Source organism: Capra hircus, chromosome 11 (genome assembly GCF_001704415.2).
Source record: "Capra hircus breed San Clemente chromosome 11, ASM170441v1, whole genome shotgun sequence".
In the NCBI taxonomy this organism is placed as follows: Eukaryota; Metazoa; Chordata; class Mammalia; order Artiodactyla; family Bovidae; genus Capra; species Capra hircus.
The window spans coordinates 19,485,868-19,504,734 of NC_030818.1; the positions used below are offsets into that span (position 1 = coordinate 19,485,868).

At 36.8% G+C, this 18,867-nt stretch overlaps 2 protein-coding genes across 7 annotated transcripts in view; one reads left to right on the plus strand and one right to left on the minus strand.

Annotated features, from left to right (window-relative positions):
- CEBPZOS (CEBPZ opposite strand) lies at positions 1-6,547 on the plus strand. 5 transcript variants are annotated; one of them, XM_018055127.1, is made up of 6 exons: positions 30-69; positions 2,002-2,092; positions 3,150-3,265; positions 4,292-4,336; positions 4,973-5,057; positions 6,263-6,485. In XM_018055127.1, the coding sequence occupies exons 3-5, from the start codon at positions 3,151-3,153 to the stop codon at positions 5,053-5,055; spliced, it is 243 nt and encodes an 80-aa protein (XP_017910616.1). In that variant the 5' UTR covers positions 30-69; positions 2,002-2,092; position 3,150; the 3' UTR covers positions 5,056-5,057; positions 6,263-6,485. The 5 variants fall into 5 exon arrangements, with proteins under 5 accessions (XP_013823010.1, XP_017910616.1, XP_017910618.1 ...); XM_005686493.3 differs by lacking the exons at positions 30-69; positions 2,002-2,092 and adding exons at positions 79-159; positions 1,617-1,737 and having other exon boundaries at positions 6,263-6,547; XM_018055128.1 differs by lacking the exon at positions 30-69 and adding an exon at positions 1,654-1,737.
- CEBPZ (CCAAT/enhancer binding protein zeta) overlaps positions 4,909-18,867 on the minus strand; it is a 23,412-nt gene continuing 9,453 nt past the window's right edge. The window contains exons 4-16 of one of the 2 annotated variants that reach the window (XM_005686492.3): positions 18,468-18,657; positions 15,740-15,828; positions 13,649-13,702; positions 12,968-13,070; positions 12,793-12,861; positions 11,704-11,770; positions 10,401-10,501; positions 9,901-9,958; positions 9,395-9,582; positions 8,948-9,037; positions 5,950-6,011; positions 5,762-5,843; positions 4,909-5,233 (exon numbers count right to left, since the gene is read on the minus strand). In XM_005686492.3, coding sequence (XP_005686549.2) covers positions 5,097-5,233; positions 5,762-5,843; positions 5,950-6,011; positions 8,948-9,037; positions 9,395-9,582; positions 9,901-9,958; positions 10,401-10,501; positions 11,704-11,770; positions 12,793-12,861; positions 12,968-13,070; positions 13,649-13,702; positions 15,740-15,828; positions 18,468-18,657 — 1,290 coding nt within the window. In that variant the 3' untranslated portion in view covers positions 4,909-5,096. Of the gene's footprint in view, positions 5,234-5,761; positions 5,844-5,949; positions 6,012-8,947; positions 9,044-9,394; positions 9,583-9,900; positions 9,959-10,400; positions 10,502-11,703; positions 11,771-12,792; positions 12,862-12,967; positions 13,071-13,648; positions 13,703-15,739; positions 15,829-18,467; positions 18,658-18,867 lie in introns of both variants that reach the window. The other variant, XM_005686491.3, reaches the window with a different exon arrangement.

Genomic DNA, 18,867 nt, shown 5'->3' on the forward strand with positions numbered 1-18,867 from the left:
GCCAACGCCAGGGAGGGGCGGGCTCTGCCACACTTTGCGCGTGCGCAGCCCCTGGAGCCCGCACTTCAGGTAAGGTGCTTGTGCAGGCTTCTTGCTAGACTTTTGGCTGTAGCTCTCCGCGTCCGACAGGGTCTCTCCAGAGCGAGGAGGAGGGCTGAGGTTTGTAGGGACCACGGCAGAGTTCTGGTATCATAAAGAGGACATTCGGTGCCTGCATTCGTCTGCACGAGGGGCGGACCCGAGTGTTTCCGGGTCGCTCGGTGACCTTGGCCCGGCGACCGGGCAGTGCTCCTTGCGCTGAGCGTGCGTGTGGGCACCTGGCCGGACCGGAGTGTGCTGGGAGACCCGGCGGGTCGGGAAGAACCCGGGAGCTGGGGAGATGGCAGGAGCCCAGGCACCGGGGCTGCGGGGGCTACGAGGGGCTGAGGATCCCTGGTAGCCAACCTGAGACCACGCCTGGGGGCCTTGTTGGTTGCTTGGCTCTTGACACTGGAGACCTAGAAAATTGCCTTTGTTCATTGAACACAGGGTCGGAGCTGTGAAGCCTTGTTGTTTAGAGTGGAAGGAAAGACTTTGCTGTTTGAAATGTTGCCTGGAGATGCTGAGCAGTGTCCATTGCCAGCTATGGTGCACAGCTGAGGGATTTTTGGAGGCAACATGCTTGTTTGTCTTAAGCTTGTGCATCCCGAGTCAGCGTCTCAGCCCAGTGTGAAGTTAACCTCATGACACACAGCCCTGCTTTTTTCCCAGCCCACCTGAGGATTGCTTTATTATTTATTTATTTTTGGCTTTGCCCTGCTGGCCAGATCTCAGTTACAGGGATTAAACCCCTGCCACAGCAGTGAAAGTTCGGAATTCTAACCACTAGACCACCAGGGAACTCTCAGGACTGATTTAAATGTCACCTGAATTCCACCATTATCCAAAAATCTTGTCTAATCTTAGTCCATCTCCACCAGTCATGGAATGGTATGCCTTTGGTGTTCATTAAAGTGGTTTCATCAGTTGTTATAAACACCTTTTCTGAAGCTGAGGGACTTGGAATGTGAAATGTACATGTTTTTAAGAAAGGTAAATGCTTTACAGTGTTATTTGAACTTTACTTTTTTCCTTTTTTAAAAATTTATTTATGGACTTTACTTTTTTGAACCTTTATCCTTGCTTTCCTAACAAAACAGAATTCTACTTGAATTCTTTACTCTCTGGATTTGCCTGCAAGGCTGGCTTTGTGGTTTGTTTTTTTTTTCCAGCACTTGAACATTAAAAAATAACCCCAAGATAGCTCCTGTGCTGGTTATGGCTTATTTCCTGGCAGTAAATTTACAGCCTGTGCTTAGTCATGTCCAACTCTTTGCGATGGCATGGACTGCAGGGTACCCCCCTGCCCCAGGCTCCTGTCATTCTCCAGGCAAGAATACTGGAGTGAGTTGCCATGCTCTCTTTCCTCCAGGGGATCTTCCCAACCCAAGGATCAAACCCAGGTCTCCCACATTGGAGGCAGATTCTTTACAGTCTGAGCCACCAGGGAAGCCCAAGAATACTGGAGTGGGTAGTCTAGTCCGTCTCCAGTTGATCTTCCCAATCCAGGAATCAAACTGGGATCTCCCACATTGCAGGTGGATTTTTTTACCAGCTGAGCTGCCAGGGAGGCCTATAATGTACAGCCCAGAATGTAATGTCTAGCAGTACACACAGGAAAATCTTCCTTCCTACTCCCTCACTGCCTCTCAGTTATGTGTAAGTTTTAAACTTTTCTGCTTCATTTCCCTTAGGTATGAATAATAAAGTTTTAATCTTTTAGGCCTCAGGGTGATCACACCATCAAAATGAGAGAAGGGATCTTGGGGGTGAGGTGGGAGGGACACCTGGTAAGGATATGAGTAGGATAATCCTACCAAAGTATTTAATTACCCCCACCCTCAGACTGTTGAAAAGAAGCTAAAATTGAATGGAATGAGAGGAGAGCTGGTAGAGTATTACAGGTTGTGCCATTTCACGCAGAGAATGGAACAGTGTGACAAAGCATACACAGGATGATGCCGAAATCCTGAGTTTAAAAACCACTGGTTCTCCTGGCCTTCTTGACTTTGAGGTAGAATAAACACTTTGGTCTATATTTAATTTATTCAGCAAGAGTCAGGTATGCTATTTTCTTGTTATATAGATCTTCCCTTGTTAGCTTTTACCTTCGTGAAAGAGGATAAAGGTTCAAGCTCTTTCTTCTGATGGGCCTTAATCAAGAGTTGAAGCCTAGTCTTGCCACTTAGTGGGTGATCCTGGTCAGTGTTTCCCCTCACCCGCTCCAGGAGCCTCATGTATAAAAGCCACTTGGAGTTGTCTGTAAAAGGGCAGATTACGGGCTGCCAACTCTAGACTTGCTTAATCAGATTCGGGATTGGGGAATTGCCCGTTGAGGCCCAAGAATACGCTTTTTTTTTTTTTCGGCTTTGCCTTGTGGCATGTGGTATCTTAGTTCCCCAACCAGTTATTGAACCTGCTTCCCCTGCACTGGAAGCATGGAGCCTTAACCACTTACTGGACTGCCAGGGAAGTCAACAAAGAAGGTGCATTTTAAAGGCTTTTGGGTGATGTGACTAGTTTGAAAAAACTTGGAATAGCAACTCCTTAGCAGCAAGAACCAGTTTATTGCTCATCTTTATATAAAATGCTATGAACTATGGCACACACTTCAATAGATTACATAAATGAAAACTTCCAGCTATAAAACATGTATTGATATAACCACTTACAGAATAATCTTGCTTTTGTAGGCTACTTCATGAAGAACTCCACATATCATACTCATTAGAACATATCTTAATTCCTAGTTCAGCTAAAATGATTGACCCCATCTCCCACCATTCTATATTCTTAGGCAGCTTAAAAATCTTGGTTCATAAATTGTTAGTTTTTGCAGTGCCTTCGATTTTGTCTCCTCTCTGCTTTCTCTAATCATGTCTTTGGTTCACTGTGCACTTTAGGCATGGAGATTGAAAACTAGGAAGTGAGACATGTCTAATACAACTTGGATACACTAACTTTGGGGTTTTATTCCTATGTAATCACTCAAACTATTGAAATGTATTGAAGTTCAGTGTTACTAAGTTTGACTATGTTTACTCAGGTTTACATTTATTTGTTAAACTTAGGATGTCCCGATCTATGGGTCCACTGGCAAAGAAGATCTTTAAAGGAGTGTTAGTAGCTGAACTTATGGGCGTTTTTGGAGCATATTTTTTGTTTAATAAGATGAACACAAGCCAAGGTAATCATAATTCAGAAATTACAGTGCTTTTTAGGGGGGTGTACAGTTCACTAACACATTTTAGGTTAAATGGCTTTTTTGGAGAAACTGCTTCTTCAATGTATTAGGCATTTTATGGGCACAAGGGGAAGAAGCTAGGTGTTAATTATCGGTATTATAGAATAAATGACTTACTTCTCCCCCACCACCAACAGTTAAATGTTTGTAGCCTAAGGAAAATGTTTCATACTTCCATGGATTTTCCTAATGGGAAGCATAGAGTAGGTGTCCTTGGCTGGCTTAGTTTGGGAGTACAGATGGAAAAAATCCAGCCTGTCCATTACACCTCATTGTTTGACAAACTGAGGAAACAAGTAGCATAGCTGAACTGCCAAGTAACCAGTTGCTCAGGTTAGAGAGTTCTCCTCTTCTTCAGTATTAGGCACTAACAGCCTTTCTCATGCCACTGGCCATCACTGAAAGTGCTTTGACACTTTGTGGGGGAAATTTCTTATTAGAGCCCTCAACTTTTAAAAATCAGTTAAGTGTTACTTTCCCTTTCTCTAAAGCAGGGGATAGTCGTCCTGGGGTGGTGGCCATCTTTAACTTGTCATTGATCTTAAAGGATGTAAGGGTATAAAAGAAAACATACAAATGGTATTTAAAAGCAAACTAAGGTTTAAGGTGAACTTCAAAAATTGGGTGTAGTACAGTCTTATTTCTTTCTCTAGCAAGGTAAAACGGCATTCATAAAACAGTTCATAAAATTACATAAGGGAATTTCACATTAACACTGAAAATCTGCTTTTTAAATACTGTTTTGAAATAAATTACATCATATATATGTTAAATCTTAAAAACTCCAAAATAACAAAAGACAACTACCTATAAGTGCAGTTTTGACCCTATTTTAAAAAGATACAGTTTCTCTCATTTATAGGATTCCTATCTTATAGACCCTAAGGCTAGCACTAAATTACGGCTCCACATGTTAATACAGTGAATTTCTAATCATGCCTAATTTTAAGACTTTTTTTTTTTCATTAGATTTCAGGCATACAATGAGCAAAAAATTCCCCTTCATCTTAGAAGGTATGTTTTTCCTTAAGTAAAATTTGTGTGTACAAAGCAATTTTTCAGGTAACCTTTATAAATTATTTATGACCAATTAAGGGTTAAATCACTTTTTAATTTTTTGATGTCAGTTTCCAAAAAATACTGTTCATCTCTACTTTCACTCCTTACAGTGGAGAAAATTCTCATCGCAGTTACACAATGAGTTAATCCCAGTGATGGGCTGGATTCTTCTTCCAATGGGTTAAGAATGTAGACTTTGGAATGAGACTTACCTGAGGGTGATGGGAATCAAATCACTGCTTAAAACACAAAACTCATGTCTGGTTTGCTACTTTCTTGGAGCTTTTTCTTTCTCCATCAAGTAGAGATAATAATGCCTATCTCATGAATTGTTATAAGGATTAAAAAAGATAACATTATGTAATTACTTCAAACAGTATCTGGTATAAAGTAATGCTTAGTTAATAGTGTTCATTACAAGGATTAGTAGAGATTAGAGATGCTAGAGCTTACACACAACGTATGTATCCTGGCGTCTTTTTCATTTTACTGTGCAGAGATAAGGGGGAACAGCTGGATTTTTTTTCTCAGTATAGTTTAATTTTAACACTTTTACATGATTTTATAAATGACAACTATTTTTATTTATAGTTTATTACAAATCCATTGAACACTCTGGAATGTATGGAATCAGAGAGCAAGATCAAGAAAAATGGCTGAGCAATAAAAATTAGGAGTAAGTGGAATTTTACTTTTTAATTTATTTAGAAAACACTCATCTTCTTTGCTTTTTAATTTTTGGAGTGGTTTTTGGCCTCTTTCTGAAATTTTTCTTCCTCTTGATGATGCTTTTCACATCTCTGTTGTGTAACCAGTCATCACGTTCAGCCTCCCATCTAAGCTGTTTGAGACCTTTGAGGGGGGAGAAGAAAGATGAGTACACTAGATTCTTGGGGGCTCCAGAGAACACCCCGAGTGACAGGAGCTTCCAGTCTGCCATGGCCTGCAGTCACTTCCCATCTGCTCCACAAACCCCTGCTTGTCTGTTGCTTTCCTTCTGTATTTATCATCAAAGATTTACTTACAAATAAACAACTAGGACAGGAAAGACACAAATGCTCTGTTTTCTTTTCCCTGAACACTTACTGGTGAAAGAGGAGCAGCCAGTTAACGATCAATATCAGAAATAATTAAAAGGTGTTACTTAGCAAATTTATACTATATAAAAATAGCCTGCCTCCATTTAAAAAAAAAGTAGTTTTTGTAGGCTATAGTCTTTTTTGCTGTAGTGTATTTTTAAGAAGTGAAAAAGTCATTCCTTCCAGGTTGTAAGGAATTATTTTTCCCTTACTATCAAAAGGTCCTCCAAAAATATTTAGATCTTTAGAAATTATAACTTAAGACCATTTTAAAACCTCAATAAAAATTCAAGTTACTTACTTGCATTATCTTTGTTAGCCATGGCATTCATACCAATGTTATCAAACTTGGATCCCATATTTTCATCCAATAGGTGGCCAAACTTAAAAAGAAGAGTGGGGGTGGGGTGGGGCGGGGAATACATTTATTAGAAAACACAAAAAACAACGTAGAACAGCTAAGTGCTTAAAACAATACATTAGCCTTACCTCTTCAGCAGATACAAATAAGTTGGAGTCATCAAAGTCTCTTTTCTTTTTTTTTCTTGGTCCTAAAAAAAGTATAAGCCTACATTATTAAATTGTAAATCCAATAATTTTGTAGAAATAAGATCTTCAATGTAGTTTTGTTAATATATATTTATTTGGCTTAAAACACACAGTTATAATTATCTTCTATGAGCATCATTAGGCTGCTGGCATTTAAAGACAGAAAAATAACGAGTTAGTATACAGTATTTTTTTATAACTTAATATCCTAATAGAACTGTTCAGGTGACAATAGTGTCTTCTTGTCTTTCAGATTTGACCATCAATCAAAGTTTGATTTCAAAGTATTTCAAAGTATCAGGCAAGATTAAAATTCTGAAATTGACAAGGATGTATTTTCAATATTTAAGGTTAACTGTAAATTCTAAGTCAGACATTTTGTTCTTGGAGTAACTGTGAAGAAGTGATGGAGGGTTTGTTTATTGTGTTATAACTAGTTTTGTTTATTACTTGAAATAAAGTGGTTCTTAAAAAAACCTCCCCTATAATTCTAAATATATAAACCTTTCAAAACAGAATAATATGTTACATTTTTCATTTCATTACAGTTTATTACAAGCTATTGAATATACAGTACTCTGTGCTATACAGTAGGACCTTGTTTCTTATTTATCCCCCACTTCTTTCCTCTTTGGTAACCACAAGTTTGGTTTCTATGTCTGTGAGTCTGTTTTTTAAATAAGTTCATTAATATTTATTACATTTTAACTCACATTTAAAATAATTATCTAAAACTATATTAACTAGAAGTATTGCTTTTACCCATTTTCACTTTACCTGAAACAATATTCAAACTCTATTATCAATGTTTCTGGTACTAACAGCCACTTAAAAACCCCTGGTGCCCATTTGCAGTCACATGCTCCCTTCCATGGAAGGCTTCGCTTTTTCTGGCTATTTCATGTAAATGGGATCATGTGGTTCTCAGTGACTGGCCTTTTACTTAGCATAACTTTTTTTTTCCCGGCTGTGCTGCGTGGCTTGTGGTAGCTTCCCGACCAGGGATTGAATCCAGGCCCCTGGTAGTGAAAGCCTGGAGTCCTAACTACTGGACCGCCAGGAAATTCCCAGCAAAACATTTTTGAGGCTCATTCACCTTACAGCAAGTATCAATATTTCATGCCATTTTACTGCTGAACGATATTATATGGGCTGCTTCTATTTTTTGCTTGTACATTCAACAGACATTTGGTGGTTCCTGCTTTTTGGCTATTATGAATATTGCTGCTACGAACAGTCATGTACATGTCTTTGTATGCATATACCAGAGCCATTTTTGATAGAAGTTTCTAGAGCATTTCATCTTCCAAGGTGAAATGTGTATTATTTCAGAATTGTGCATAATGCTGTTTTTCTCCTAAGCTAAAACTTCTACTTGTATAGTATCAGGAAAGGTCTTGGTTTTCATTCACCTACAGGCATATATCTAAAGCTTCAATTAGCAAGTGTTAATTGCTAATTGCTAATTGTTAATTGCTTCTGCTGTGCTGCTTCCTTCAAGTTTGTTCTTTTTTAAAAAGATTTGTTTATTCTGAAACTAGCCAACATTAGCAAGTGTAGGGTGAATTCCCCCATCCTCATCAATTCATCTGTTTGCTTCTTCTTTCCTTTTTAAATCCCTTTGTTTCTTTTTTAAAAAAATCAATTCTGTCACATATCATTTAATCTGTATCCAAAATATTATCCACTGAGGTTTGATGTCTTTTCAGGCTAATATCTTCTGAAATGGCACTTTATTAAAAATAAGGTCAATGGGAGAGCATCTTTTAATACAATAGGCTCAGTAGAATTTAAAGCAACATATCTTTTCTGAGAGATTTTGAGGAAAACTGCCTTATGGGCATATGCTATTATTAAAAGTGTGACCTATCTTTCAGTGGTAACACATTATGATGTAAATATGCATTAGGTAAATCTAAGAGAACTGTGATGCTAGCAGTATTTAAACTTTGTAGGGATCAACGTCTCTGAGGGACTACTACCCACTCAGAGTTGTTGTTAATATTTACTATCAAAGTTTTGTATTATTTTAACAAAATACTGTCAAGCATTTTAAACTTTGCAGATCTATTTTTATTCATTAGTATTTATGGCTGACCCTTGAAAAATGTGTAGGTTAAGGGCACCAACCTCTGTGCAGCCAAAAACAGGAATATACCTCAACAGCAACCGACCAAGGATGATGTAGCACTGCGGTATGTGTTTATTGCAGGGAAAAAAATCCCTGTACCAACGGACCCATTCAGTTTAAACTCATGTTATTTAAGGGTCAAATGTACCACAGTACTAGTAAGCAGAAATAAAGAGGCACTATAGTCAAAGTTTTTGTTTTTTTAAAGGTAGGTATGTGTGAATTTATCCACAAATTAAGGAATAAAATATTTGTATTTATTATAGTGCTTTCTACAGTTTTATAAAATAATATTATCACCTGATATAGTGTTTTCCTTTTATTAGTATCGTAGAAGTATTACACTAAAAGGCATAATCTGTTAGAATATACTTTAAAAAATATTAGAGAACAAATTAGTAGAAATAAAAACTCTCATTTTACATATTTTTGAGATCAGAATTATTTGTCATGGCAGCTCTCATTAAAAAAAGAAAATGATGTTAATAAAGAGCATGGGTTTTTAAATAGATGGATCAGATGGGAAGGTAAGAGTTGATAAAAGGAAAAATGCAACAGGTGTCTATGAAAATCCCGGGCTTACATTATTATTGAAGGTTTAAACATTCATGAAAAGATGATCCAGAGGTATTTAAATGAGAGGAGTGAATTCACAAAAGAAAATAATTGGAGGATGTGAAAACCAATTATTTATTAAAAATTCATAAAACTTATTACCCAATAGAACAGTTAATTTCCCAAAATGATAATGAACAATAGCTTTCACATGCAGTGCTTAGGTTTAAGAGACTAAATACATTTTCTTACCTTGAAACGACCCAGCAAAGTCAAAATCATTTGCACCTTTTCTCTTGTTTTTCTTATTACTGACTTTGAGTCTGACTTCATCATCAAGTTCTGTTTCCAAACAAAAACCCTGTTGTTACTAAGCAATTTAAAAAAACTGCTGCAGAACGACTGTGATGAATATAGATTAACTGTAACATTCTTGCAAATGATCAATCCAGTATTTTTAAAAGGCAGTATAACATGACAGGTCAAGAGGAATAGCACAAACAGCCTTGATATTGATTAAATAGAAGTGCAAAACAGAACTCAGCTGCTTAAAAACCCCAAAACTCCAGTGTCAAGGGAGACGGGAAGATCTTCTTTAAATTTCTGGCTGATCTGAGTATAAATCTGAATACAATATTAAAAAACCTTTAGGAGAAAAACTAGCCTCTACTGAGGCAGAAAGTTTGTTTAAAGGTTTACCTGAAATGCCCTCATTCTCATCATCTAACACATCCATGAATGTTCCTCCATCTTCCTCAATTTCAGCGAATTCTTCATTCATACTTCCTAAGGAAACTTCATCGTCATCCAAATTATCAAGGTCGTCATCTTCTGAATCTTCATCTTCTGAGTCATCCTTAGCTCCTTTTGCCTTCTTCTTCATGTTGCTGAAGAAAAATAACAATTTGTAAAGTAAACAAGGACTCTTGTTTTCTAAAGTAAAGTTTCTGTTTTCTTTCTGGTGACCAGCAAGGTGTTAGGCTATTAACAGAATTCAAAGGAGAGTTACAGACAGCTCAGAGCCTTTATTTAACATACTAACAAGCATTATAAAAGTCCCAAAATGAAAGTACTATATTTCCCAAAATTCAATACTTTTCCCCTATATAACACATGGTCCTGTGCTCCACTGTTCTGAAAGACAAGAATTTGAGAAATGCTGGGAAAAAACAGTTTAAAAAAAAAATTTAAGAAACGCATATTACCTAGCGAAATCAAGGTCATCCTTTCCAGAGGTGAAACAATTATCATCTTCAAATGTGTCTGCCAGAGAGCAATATATAAATTGTGAGATACAGCGAGAAATAACAAACTTGACACGTCTTATACCAGAATCAACACATATGACTGTTGTGATAAGTAAACACCAAGATGATATACATCTGACACTGCTGCTATTTTATTAATCTGCACAAATCCATGTTCTGTGCTGGCCTTAATTAAATCCCCAAACTAAATGGGTTCTGGTTAATTTTACCTTCTTTCTACAGCTCTTTTATGCAGTGAGGGAAAATGTCAAATAAGAGAGTATTTAGCGTCCTTTTTACTCCATTAGAACTGTTTTAAGTGCTTATTTTTAGTAAGTGTAATGTAATATGCAATAAGTGAGCTCAACGTAAACTTTAATAATTTCCCAATTTTTGCTTCCGTCTAAATTTCAATAACAATTTTCAAGCTCTGTGGATTATAAAGGTAAACAAATTACCAATCATCCTTTCAAATTCCTCATCGTCCACATCTTCTATACTTTCTTCATCTTCATTCCGTTTTTGTTTCACTTTACCAGTAGTAACTTTTTTATAATACCTAAAATAAAATGCATGTTATACATTGATATTTGATGATTTTATCAAAGGGCCTGTTCTACGATCATCAAAAGACTTACAGTCAATGCCACTAACAAGTGTAAAAGCTTTCAATTGAGCTGGCATATAAATGACTAAAATTTGTATTATAGAAAAAAGTTTTAAATTCAAAACAGTTGGAAACTTTTGAAATGTGAAGGATAATAAATTTCAGTGATTTAGGCTTGGTTCTTCATAAAAACACCGTAAGTCACCTTAATTAAATGGCACAGTAAAAGGCTGTTTTAGTATCAACACTAAATGGTACAAGTATTCTAATGTTAGAAACTGGCTCTAAATGACCTCTTATCTCAATATTTTATCAGTTCAACCTATTCTTCTATCAGGTATAATGAAACTTAGCATTCTGCCAATAGGATCATACCCTCAAAATTCTTTACACAAAATGTTTTTAAAAAGCAAATCAAATCAAACCAAATTAACCAATCACCCAGATGAGATAACAGTTCCTTTACTATTATTACAAGGCATTAGTAGTAATACTCTTAATAGTAGGTTTAGGACTTATCTCCATAGTGCAAAAAGTCACTTCATTCATGTATGACTCTTTGCGAGCCTATGGACTATAGCCCTCCAGGCTCCTCTGTCCATGGGATTCGCCAGGCAAGAATACTGGAGTGGGTTGCCATGCTCTCCTCCAGGGGATCTTCCCATCCCAGGGCTAGAACCTGTGTCTCTTACGTCTCTGGCATTGGCAGGTGGGTTCTCCACCACTAGCACCACCTGGGAAGCCCTATCTCCAGAGTAGTGCAATGAATTTTGCTAATTCTACTTAGAGCCATGTTTTAGACAAATAAATATGAGTTATTTATCATTATATTAAATTGATACAGATTTAAGCCTCTAAGAAAAATATTATACTAAAAAGAAACTGAAGATTAAATTTCACAAGATTCTTAAAATGTGTGCTAAATTGTTAAAAAAACAAAACCCTTAAATTTACTTGTTTTAGTTTCATTTAGATATTTAACATTTAGCAAACTCTAAAACTCTATTTGAACATTTCTAAACTCTCCTAACAAAAATGGATTGAAATATTCTTCAATTTGTCTAAGACAGGCCTACGTTAACAAAGCATTTATGGAATCTAAAAATTTTAAATTTAACAGCTCTTCAAATGAACCAGTACATTACATATATTACCTGTAGAAAAACACTTCATCTACTGGTATTTGGCTTTCTTCTTTTGCAAGGAACTCCTTACTGTTAACTAGGAAAACAAGTTAAAAAATTTAAGTAATTATTTTTATGTTCCTCAAGCTTTTAAGACTAAGTACAGAATACCTATAAGTCTAAAGTCTCAAAATGTAAGGAAGTTGGAAAGAAGGCGTCTTATAATGTGAAGGACAGTCTGGAAAAGTCTGTGTGGAGGAAACCCAACATCTGAAATTTAATCGGCTACAATCATTTGTAGCCTAAAGTGGATCACAGTGAAAGAGCACAGTTCTCTTGTCCTCCAGCTGCACCCAGGATCCAAACTTCAAGAGAAAAAAAAATTAATAATCACTTTTACTGTTTCCTCATCAGCATAAAAATTTTCAGAATCATCTCGATTAAAAAGGGTATTTGGCTTCTCTAATTCCAACTCTAACTTTGGGTAAGTCTTTTTATGTCTCTGGACTTCTGTGAGATAAGTCAATTAAAATTAAATGAATTATAAGTTGTAACTGCATCTCAGACTCTGAACAAAAAGGAACTGGGATCTAGTATGTAAATAAATGTCTGCTATGAATCCAAAGAGAATCAGATTCATAGGATGAGTACTAAATACCCATAGAAATAACTTTAAAATAATGCTCAGTGACAAAAATCTGTTGTAGCTATTCTACCAAGCCCATATTAGAGAGCTTAAGATGGTCTGAACTATAAAAGATAATTATATATGGGGGGTGGGGTTGATGTCAGTGACAGAGCTATAGCTTTACCTATCGATGATACAAGAATAGCAAAATGTTAATTGTTAAAAGATGGGTGATGGTTACAGAGGTCGGGTGGGGTGGGGAGGTGGGGGGAGGGTCCCTCATACCACTTGTGTATATACTTCGGATATGTTTGAAATGTTTTGCGATGTTTTGTTAAGTAAACTTGAAAATGTATACATTCTTGAACGCAAAGATGGATAGTATCTCTGATGCTTAGGTTTTATCCTGATAGCAGAGCAAAGAATAACACAACCTGTGTGCTACTAACTTGTACTGCTGCCAGTTTCAACTGTCCAGGCTTTATACCTACCAGCAAGACTACGAATATCCTTCATAAAATGTTTTCTTTTTGGCTGCATCACAACACTGTCTGTGTTTTCTGAAATGTAAAATCAAGACAGTGTAATGTAAAACCTAGTTATATATGCTCATGTTGTTTATCAAATATCAACAGTGAAAACTGAGACGTTTATCAAACAGTTTACCTTTGCCTTTATGTGGCTTTGGATTTCGATATACAAATCGATCCAAGAACCTCATTAGTGTGAAATCCTGCAGTGGATCCCCCGAATACTCAATGTAATTTCCCTGAAAGATGAGGGGAGGGAATTAAGAACTTAACCTGAAATATATACATACTCACACACACATACTTAGAGAAGAAACAAGAAAAACACAAGCATCTACTACATTGCTTCAAAGGCACAAATGTGCAATGAGATACCCTTCAAATATCCCTCTCATGCACATTACTCTTTCCTTGAAGAAATTAAGCGCACACTCATACATATTCTATAATGCATTGCTGATATGAATAGGCGAACTGTATTAATACTGTAGGTCATCTAACCATTAACCAGGAATCAAATGCTGAGTGACAAACATGGCAAAAGGGAAAGGGGAGGGTCCCCTTTCTCCAGGAGCAATAAATAATCAGGATATAATAAATAACTGTTGTGGTTCTATAATATCCATGTATTTCCACTCATCTCAGAGTGGGAAGAATTATCTGTTGCTCTTTATCAAACAAGTCATTGCTCCTTTATAATAGCAGAAAAACATACACAATTCTATCTAGTAGAGAAAACACTGACCAGTTACTGACTACTTCAAACAGGATTACTTATTTTCTTTAATTTCTTGTCTTCTGAATATTTGAGACTTACCTGAAGAATAGTCTTTGCAAAAAGGGCCACAGAAGGATGAAAATGCTCAGATAGCTGGAAAGAAATATGTGAGATAAGGTCAACGCCTACAAAAACTGCAGGTTATTTAAGAAAATCCCCCAAATTGAAACTGAAGCCAATATATCAGAAGAGTGATTCTCAAAATTCTGGTCTCAGGAACACTTTGTATACTTAAAAATCAAGGACCTCAAGAGCTTCTGTGATTTAAGTGGGATATATCTACCGATACTTTATTAGAAATTACAACAGATTAAAAAAAAAAATTACAACAGAAAAAAATATGAATACTTATAGTTCATTTAAAATTAATAATAAACCTATTACATATTAATATAAATAATAACATATAGAATGAAAAATAACTTTTTCAAAACAAACACTAGTGGTAAGAGTAGCATTATTTTACAGCATTGCAAATCTAATATCTGGTTTAAGAGAAGACAGCAGATTCTCATATCTACTGCTGTATTCCATGTTATTTTAGTTGAAATGTGTTTAGGAAATTTGGCCTCACACAGAGATATAGTTGGAAAAAATGGGGGATTAACCAACAGTCTTTCACATAAATGTGGATTTTTTTCCTTTGATACTATACCAAAGATGAGCTGCAACATGGAGTCTGAAACACTATCAACTTTTGGTATTTTCTACTTAAAACTGGTCTACAGTGAATGAATCTTTATCCATGCTTGACTTGAACACTGTGCACTGCTCATTTATAAAATACTGATTTTGTGAATTATGCAATTCTTCAAAATGTTGGTGACATTTAATTAAACATCACAAAAACCATAGTATCACCATGGATTTCATTAGAAAAGATACCAAGAAACTGTTAAGCTTAAGATGGTGGTTATAGGAGTTCTAAAATTTTAACCAAAGCTTGAATTTCATCATTGACAACAGATACTGTCAGCTGTTCATTTGAAGTAAAAGATTTACTTCATTCATTTTCAAGAAAATATCTCCCAAATACAAAAGTGTGAATGACCAGTCTGTCAACCAGTCTTTCATGAAAAAAGTAGCTAGCTGCATTTCCCACAATTATACAGGCACTTTTCCTTGAGATGTGAGAAAACTCTCATATTTAGGTATTTTGGGGTTAAAATAATAAAATTAACAATTTTCCTTGCTTCATCATACTTATGTGATACTGGCTTTCCTCCTCCCTTTCAAGTATATGCAATGAAGAATACAATGGCCATCAGTACAGCTTAGTACTACTGCATTTATTTCTGCTAAAGTCACCAGCAGTTTAGCCATCATTTCTTTAATACCACCAGTGCATCATCAATAGTGACAAAGGCAAATAATATCTTGGTATCACTTTCAAAGTAGTTGTGACCTTACAGATTCGCTAACAAGGTGTCAGGGACCCACAGGAGTCTGCCTAGGAAGACAAGTGCATCAGCAAAACTCCAGAAAGGTAAAACTCCAGAAAGGTAAAACTCCGCAAAGGTTATTAGAAATGAGTTTCTCTTAACACATGTACAAGGTAACTTTGCTTGCCAACAGTTCTACTACCACAAATTTTTTCAGAGATACCCAACTGCTGTAATATGGTTGCTAAGTCGTGTCCAACTCTTTGTGATCCCATGGACTGTAGCCCGCCACTCTCCTCTGTCCATGGAATCTTCCCAGCCCAGGGATTGGACCCATATCTCTTGCATTGGCAGGCAGGTTCACCACCAAGCCACCAGGGAAGCCCTGAGGTATCCAATGCATAAAGCAAAATGTATCCATTTTACAGAGCCATTATATATAATAGCATACTAACAAAAAGCAAAATTTATTTATAGCCATGAATAATATCCTTATTTTGCACGCACATTTAAGATTTTCTACATGTGAATGCAAAAAATGTGTAAATTTAATGTTTATTACAGGCAACAGAAATATGGGTTATAAGGCATTACAGCCAGGTGACATACTTCAAATTGCTTATGCTGACTAATTTCTAAATACCTCCTCTATTTATCACTTACAAGAAAAATGGAAAAGAAACTATTAAATCCATGGGGGCAAACATATGGCACAGATGAATTAAGAGACAATTTGGAATTACTTTACCTTTTTGAGTTCCCAAAGACTTGTATTTTCAGCTCCACAGTACAAAGGGTTTCTACTGAATGGATCATATGTGTTTAACTTTTTGCCACCTGTGAACAAAAATAAAGAGTATTTCTCAAATGCTCTAGTCCTAGCCCAAGAGGTCACTAACCCACCAGGATTGATGCTGTCAGCGACAACATTCTTCGTTAACTGGGCATCCTACCTGGATCAAAACCTCCAACCCCACCAGAACTGGTACCTAAGGTAGCATCTGCTTTTGAATAAACCAGGCAGCATGTTTATCCCACTACTAAAAGCTCCCCTTCCCATTTCTTTTAGGTCAATTAGATCCTAAGTGTTAAGATGACAAAGGACCTGAAGATGAAACAGGTCTGAATTCTTTTGGAACTTTACAGTGCAGTGAATGCTGCTGCTGCTAAGTCACTTCAGTCGTGTCTAACTCTGTGTGACCTCATAGACGGCAGCCCACCAGGCTCCCCCGCCCCTGGGATTCTCCAGGCAAGAACACTGGAGTGGGTTGCCATTTCCTTCTCCAAAGCGTGAAAGTGAAAAGTGAAAGTGAAGTTGCTCAGTCATGTCCGATTCTTAGCAACCCCATGGACTGCAGCCCACCAGGCTCCTCCGTCCATGGGATTTTCCAGGCAAGAGTACTGGAGTGGGGTGCCATTGCCTTCTCCAGCGCAGTGAATATTCGTCATTAATTTATGCCTAGAAGTCAGTCTCACTTGAAACAGGTGTCATACTATCTTCTTCATGTTTTCAGCAACTCTGCATTACAAAACTTACAACAAGGAACCTTGAGAACACAGAAGGAACTGTCTGCTTCACAACGCACATACTCATCATCCTTCTAAAGGATTATTCCCCGGTTAGCCCTCTGATGGATTCTTTAAAAAACAACTTTCCTGGTGGCTACCATACTTTTCTTGTACACTTTACAGGCTAAGGTTCAGACAGGTGAATTACTCTGACCAAGAGTTCCACAAGTTTGAAGAAACAGGTCTGGCAACTTTTTAAAATATGTATTTTAATTGAAGGATAATTACTTTACAATCTTGTGGTGGTTTTTGTTACACACTGACAAATCAGCCATGGGTGCACGTGCCCCCACGCACATGTGTTCATGCACATGCTGAACCCCCCTCCCAACCCCATCCCTCTGGGTTGTCCCAGAGCACTGGCTTTGAGTACCCTGTTTCATGCATCAAACTTGTACTGGTCATCTATTTTACATATGGTAATATACATGTTTCAATGCTATTCTCTCAAATCATCCCACCCTTGCCTTCTCCCACGTAGTCCAAAAGTCTGTTCTTCACATCTGTGTCTCTTTTGCTGCTTTGCATACAGGGTCATCGTTAGCATCTTTCTAAATTCCATATATGTGTGTTAATACACTGTATTGGTGCTTCTCTATCTGACTTCTGTCACTCTGTATAATAGGCTTCAGTTTTATCCACCTCATTAGAACTGAGTCAAATGTGTTTTTTTATAGCTGAGTAATACACCATTGTTAATACTTCCTTATCCATTCATTTGCCGATGGACATCTAGGTTGCTTCCATGTCCTAGCTATTGTAAACAGTGGCACCTTTCTTGATCCTCAAGGCTAGTGTGTTTTTCTTTTAGCCTTAAATGAAGAGGCTGCATTTCTACAATTTCTTTTGGCTCTAATATTCTATTAATAGATTCAATTCAATTGATGTGTGTATGGAACTCCTAAGTTTCTATTTGAGTTGGCCAAAAGGTTCCTTCCACCTTTTCTGCAACATTTCATGGAAAAACTCAAAGGAACTTTTTGGCCAACCCAATATACCAAAGAGTTTTCAATTCTCAAACATTTCTTTAAGGAACTACAGAGGGTAAATATGATGCTCAAACAAAATAACCACAAGTTTTATACTTCATGTGTGTGTGAGTCACTCAGTCGTGTCCAATTCTTTGCGACCCCATGAACTGTAGTCTGCCAGGCTCCTTTGTCCATGGGACTCTCCAGGCAAGAATACTGGAGTGGGTTGCCATTTCTTTCTCCAATTATACTTCATAATATGTAACAAATACTGTTGTTTATAAGTCAAACTTTTGTATACACGTGTTTTTTTCATATATGTTCCAAGTAGGAAGCCTTTACATGTACAGATAAAGATCAAGAAACTAAACTCGTTCAAAGGTATAAACTGACTACATTTACAGCTGAAGAAAGAGAGATCTATTGTGCATTTAACATGACCACAGTTTTCTCACTAAATCTTCACAACTCAAAAAGGTATTTGCTTTAATTTCTAAGATTTAAATTATTTAAAAATGTGTACTTATTATCTGTGGTTTAGATGCTAAGTTGTGTCTGACTCCTGCAACCCTATGGACTGTAGTCTGCCAGACTCCTCTTTCTATGGGATTCTCCAGGCAAGAATACTAGGGTGGGTTGCCATTTCCTTCTCCAGGGGATCTCCCCAACTCAGGAATCAAACCTGGGTCTCCTGCATTGCAGGCAGATTCATTACTGAGTAAGCTACTTATTATCTGTAGTACGATTCATAAGTAAACCAATGATTCGTTATATTAAAAATTTTAGTTCTAAGACCTAAATATACCTGGTGATGAGAGCTCCCATCTAAAAGAAAGCAATATTGAGAACTTCTAAAGTACGTAATATTAATTTCTATTAAGATCAAAAGGGAATCCAAAGATCCAAGAGAAAACTTTAAAGATTTTAGCAACTCACCTTTTAAGTTATCAAAGTGCACCCAAGAAGCAGACTCTACCTTTTTGGTTCCCACATGACTTTCAGACTCAGTTTCTTCCATCTCAACTTTTTTCACGGTATCTGTTTCTGTTTCTTTATCTACATCAGTGAATTTTTCTGCTTCTTCATCATCTGCTATGTCAATAAAATTTTCTTCCTCATCAGACTCCTAAAAAAACGGTTTAATGAATCTGGTTTAATCAACTGGAAGTCCATATTCAATTATGTGAGGCGGTTTTGAAGAAGACTCACTTATTGCAATTCTGATGAAACATGAAAGCTCCAAAAATGAAGTTTAGATGAGAGGAGACCATATTCTTATTGCTAAATGGAATAAAGCTTTGAATCAAGAATCCATGAGACTTTGAAAGCATTCAGC

What these genes read in the sequence shown, in the direction of transcription:
- CEBPZOS (XM_005686493.3), top strand. Translation starts at nt 1,676, where the DNA reads ATGTCTAGCAGTACACACAGGAAAATCTTCCTTCCTACTCCCTCACTG. An exon ending in TCACTGCCTCTCAGTTATGT is followed by an intron (nt 1,738 to 3,149) that starts GTAAGTTTTAAA and finishes TGTTAAACTTAG; the next exon opens with GATGTCCCGATCTATGGGTC. An exon ending in ATTCCCCTTCATCTTAGAAG is followed by an intron (nt 4,337 to 4,972) that starts GTATGTTTTTCC and finishes TTTTATTTATAG; the next exon opens with TTTATTACAAATCCATTGAA.